The following is a 3,542-nucleotide window of genomic DNA, read 5'->3' as shown; positions in this document are numbered from 1 at the left end:
CACTTAACTAGTGACTGGGATGGAAGGACTCAGACCTGAGGCTGCAAACGTCAGAGCTTGAAACCTTCAACCACCTTTTCACTTTGCCTTAATTACCTCTGACTCCTTCCTCTTTGCCTGATTATGTAGACTTTGTCCCTAAAATGTTCGTACAACTGTCTTCTCCTTTCCATTTCAATGGCACCGCTGAGTTCAGCCCCTCATTACCTGTCACCTCTCCTAAGTGGTCTTCCTGCTCTTTACTGATGCATTCATCTTCTTAAAGAGTCAGTTCATGTATACAATCAGCCTAATGAAAAGCCTTTGATGGCTACCGATGGTCTGAGTGTCTTTTTCGTACTCAGACATTCAGGTTACCAATCTTAGTTCCAGCCACTTATCTTCATTCATGAACACTGTTTTATCCAGTCTAGACTTCTTCCTGTATTCTGAACTTCTGTGTCTGTTGAAATTCTACTTGTCACCTTCATAGTATAGATAAGTGCTTCTTCCTTCATGAAGCCTTCTATGATTCCCTTAATTATATAAAGATATTCTGGACTTTTCTTATGAAGACATATTCTAGCCTGTACCATGGTCACTTGTATACTTATCACCCCTATAGGATCCTAGGTCTTCTAGGGTTGAACTCTGTGTCCTATTACCTTTTTGGTTGGTAATTATGTAGCATAGTACTATCAATGCTTGCGATTCTTTCTTGAAAAGTTAAGATGTATTACATTTTATTCTTAGGTGTTGTCAGGATATGTGGTCCATATACTCAAGATGTTTTCAATCTAGTAAGGGAAACAAAGCTATTATTTAAAACTCAGCTAGAGAAGAATCAGGGGCTCAGCCATGAGAGTGATGAAAGAAGAGAAAGGATGGGAGGGGAGAAATGAATGGAGAAAGATTTAGAGAAAAGGTGACACCTGAGTTTAATGCTGAAAATTGAAGGAAGCTGCTCTAAGTGGAAGGAGGGTGTTCTGAGCTAGGCACAAGCATGAGTCAAGGCTGTGAGGTAGGGATGGCACTTTAAGAACATCTATTGAGAAGAAAAAACACCAGGAGAGTTCAGTGGATTTCAAAGTAAAACAATTCCCCCAAATTTAGTGTCATTTATTTTTTAAAAAATGTTTATTTTAAAATTGAGATATAATTGACAGAACATTGTATAATTTTAAGGTATACAGCATATTAATTTGATACATTTATTGGCTGCAATAGGTGTTAGCTAATATGTCTATCAAAATTTCCCATCACAAAGCTTTTTTAAATAATCAGCATTCCTCCAAGTTAGTTACAATTAGTAAGTTTTTACTATATATTTTTATGCTGTTATATAATTGCTAGAATTCATCATTGACTACCTGAATTACAGTACAAAGCAATATGCTGGCAAACCACTTCCTTTTTCTGATTTTTAACTGCCATCGTATTGTAAGGTTTTGAATCCTTATATAGCCTAAGACAGATGGTAAGAAATTATCTCATGGTTGAGATTTTATAACTCTAAAAAATAAGGACATTTTTATAATGGACTTTCTACATACTAAAAAAATTTTCTTCATACTGATTTATTCATGCAAAATTGCTATATGATTTCCCCTGCTATTGTTCTAAGAGGAGAGATGTTCATAAATGTATAGTGAATATATAAAACTCATTTATGTACTGTACTTATGATCTAATCCAGATTCAACACTGGCTATGAAGATCAAGAAATCTTGGTTGTGATAAATTATTACACAGACATATTCCCACTAAGGCACTAACAAAAAAAAACAATGAAAATTGACTAATGCATTTTGAAATGCTACCTTAAAAGCCAGGACAAAGAGAAGAAAAGGGATTTAAAAAGTATACTTAAAAAAAAAATACACGTCATCTTGAGGGAAAAATAAGACATCAGTACATGATTATAAAGCACTGACTATTTTCCCATTTGTTAAATTCATTTTGATATGAATTACACATCATTTTTTCCTTAGGACTATAGAGTTGCTAATTTTCTCCATATGTGTACACTTCATCTTTGACCTTTAACAAATGTCCTCTAGGCAGACCACTTACCATCCAAGAACAATGTCACAGCACCATTTTACATGCACACAAAGGGCTGAAAGCTCCATAAAAATAAATGATCCATGTTATAAGCTACAGTAACCCACAGAATAATAAGCTATTGCGGCCCTGTAAATTTTAGTGCCATCCATTCAAAACCACACTGGGTCACTTTAGTATTAAATTCATAGGAACAAAATAGTAAATACACATGTTTTATCTGTTAAGCTGCCAGCTATATATTTTGTGTAAAAGTCTGTTAGTCTAGGCAACCTATTGAAAGGTGTATCAGGCAGTGTAAATTTAAAAGCAGTGTCTCTTTCCAATACATGATTTTATGTTAAAGATACACTTACTATTAAGCATCATGTATATTTAATATCACAACCTCTACTTCAGTGCCCTAAAAAGCCTTTGTTCATTTTGTTGTTTCCATTATTGAAGAGCTAATATTTGGTTCTCCCACAATTTTGTAAAGTGCAGGCAACCCACAAGAGCTTCTAGTTTTAGCTAGCAGTCCTGTGGGACTACGATAATTGTTATGAAATCATTAATTCTACATTAGCAGTTTCAACTGTCAGGTACATATAACAATAATTGCAGTTAATGAATTCTGCTTAACTTATTAAAAACAAAATGAAAACCAGTATTCTTTTATACACAGCACTGAGACAGAGTACCATTGATCATTTGTGTATGCCACATTGAATATGCTACCGTCATTTATTGGTCAGGGTACATAGCCATATTTTTAAAGACTTCTCTTCATTAAAAAAATAATGCAGGGAATTCTAACTCTCTAATTAAAGTGTAATTAAAATAATTAGTACCCAAGGCAATATTTAATAAGAATCTATGTCTATGAAAAAACAGTCCAGCAGAACCAAGACTTAGTTCCTTCTTTGGATAAACAAGATTCTTTCTTGTGCCACCTTCTCTCCCCCAAAGAGTAAGTATACTCTTTCATACTTACAAGAGTATGAAAAAGTCCCCAAACTTCCAGTTGTTTGAAATATTAGTGTTGTGTCTTTCTCAAACGTCTGGGCAGTGAAACTTGTGTACAAAGATACAGCCTATTTCTTAATTTAAAAAGTATGAACTAGATTTCTTGTTTTCAGTCACTCAAAGTAAACTGTGTAGACATTTGCAAGAGCAAAGAGAGAAGAGTTTCTGAAAATGTAAGATGCAAAGGTATCATTTTTAGGATCCCAGAGGCATCTGCTTCCAATCAGTATGCTCTGGCCAGTCAGTTGTCCAATGTGAACCATCACAATTACCTTATATCGTGGAATCATCAAGTCCTTGACCTGGGCTTTAATAACCTAGAAATTAAAAGCAAAAAAACCGCCCTCACTTAGTCACATTGAAATATAAGAGTCTTAATTATCCTCATAAATATAGTGGATTTAATTGAAGAAAACAGCATGCTACATTTTGGATCCTTTTTTTTTTTTTTTTTTTTTTTAATCCGCGGGCCCCTCCCTGTTGGGGCTTTTTCC

The 3,542-nt window shown here is 34.5% G+C and overlaps 1 protein-coding gene across 2 annotated transcripts in view; it reads right to left on the bottom strand.

Annotated features, from left to right (window-relative positions):
- Positions 1-3,012: 3,012 nt before the first annotated feature.
- The window catches only part of DYNLT5 (dynein light chain Tctex-type family member 5), a 26,461-nt gene continuing 25,931 nt past the window's right edge, over positions 3,013-3,542 (bottom strand). Inside the window, exon 4 of one of the 2 annotated variants that reach the window (XM_007460093.1) lies at positions 3,013-3,365. In XM_007460093.1, the coding sequence (XP_007460155.1) occupies positions 3,162-3,365 (204 nt within the window). In that variant the 3' untranslated portion in view covers positions 3,013-3,161. The remainder of the gene's footprint in view (positions 3,366-3,542) is intronic. The other variant, XM_007460092.1, reaches the window with a different exon arrangement.

Source organism: Lipotes vexillifer, unplaced genomic scaffold (genome assembly GCF_000442215.2).
Source record: "Lipotes vexillifer unplaced genomic scaffold, Lipotes_vexillifer_v1.1 scaffold134, whole genome shotgun sequence".
Taxonomy (NCBI): domain Eukaryota; kingdom Metazoa; phylum Chordata; class Mammalia; order Artiodactyla; family Lipotidae; genus Lipotes; species Lipotes vexillifer.
Note: the sequence above shows the minus strand (reverse complement) of the source record. Positions and strands in the feature narration are given on the sequence as shown.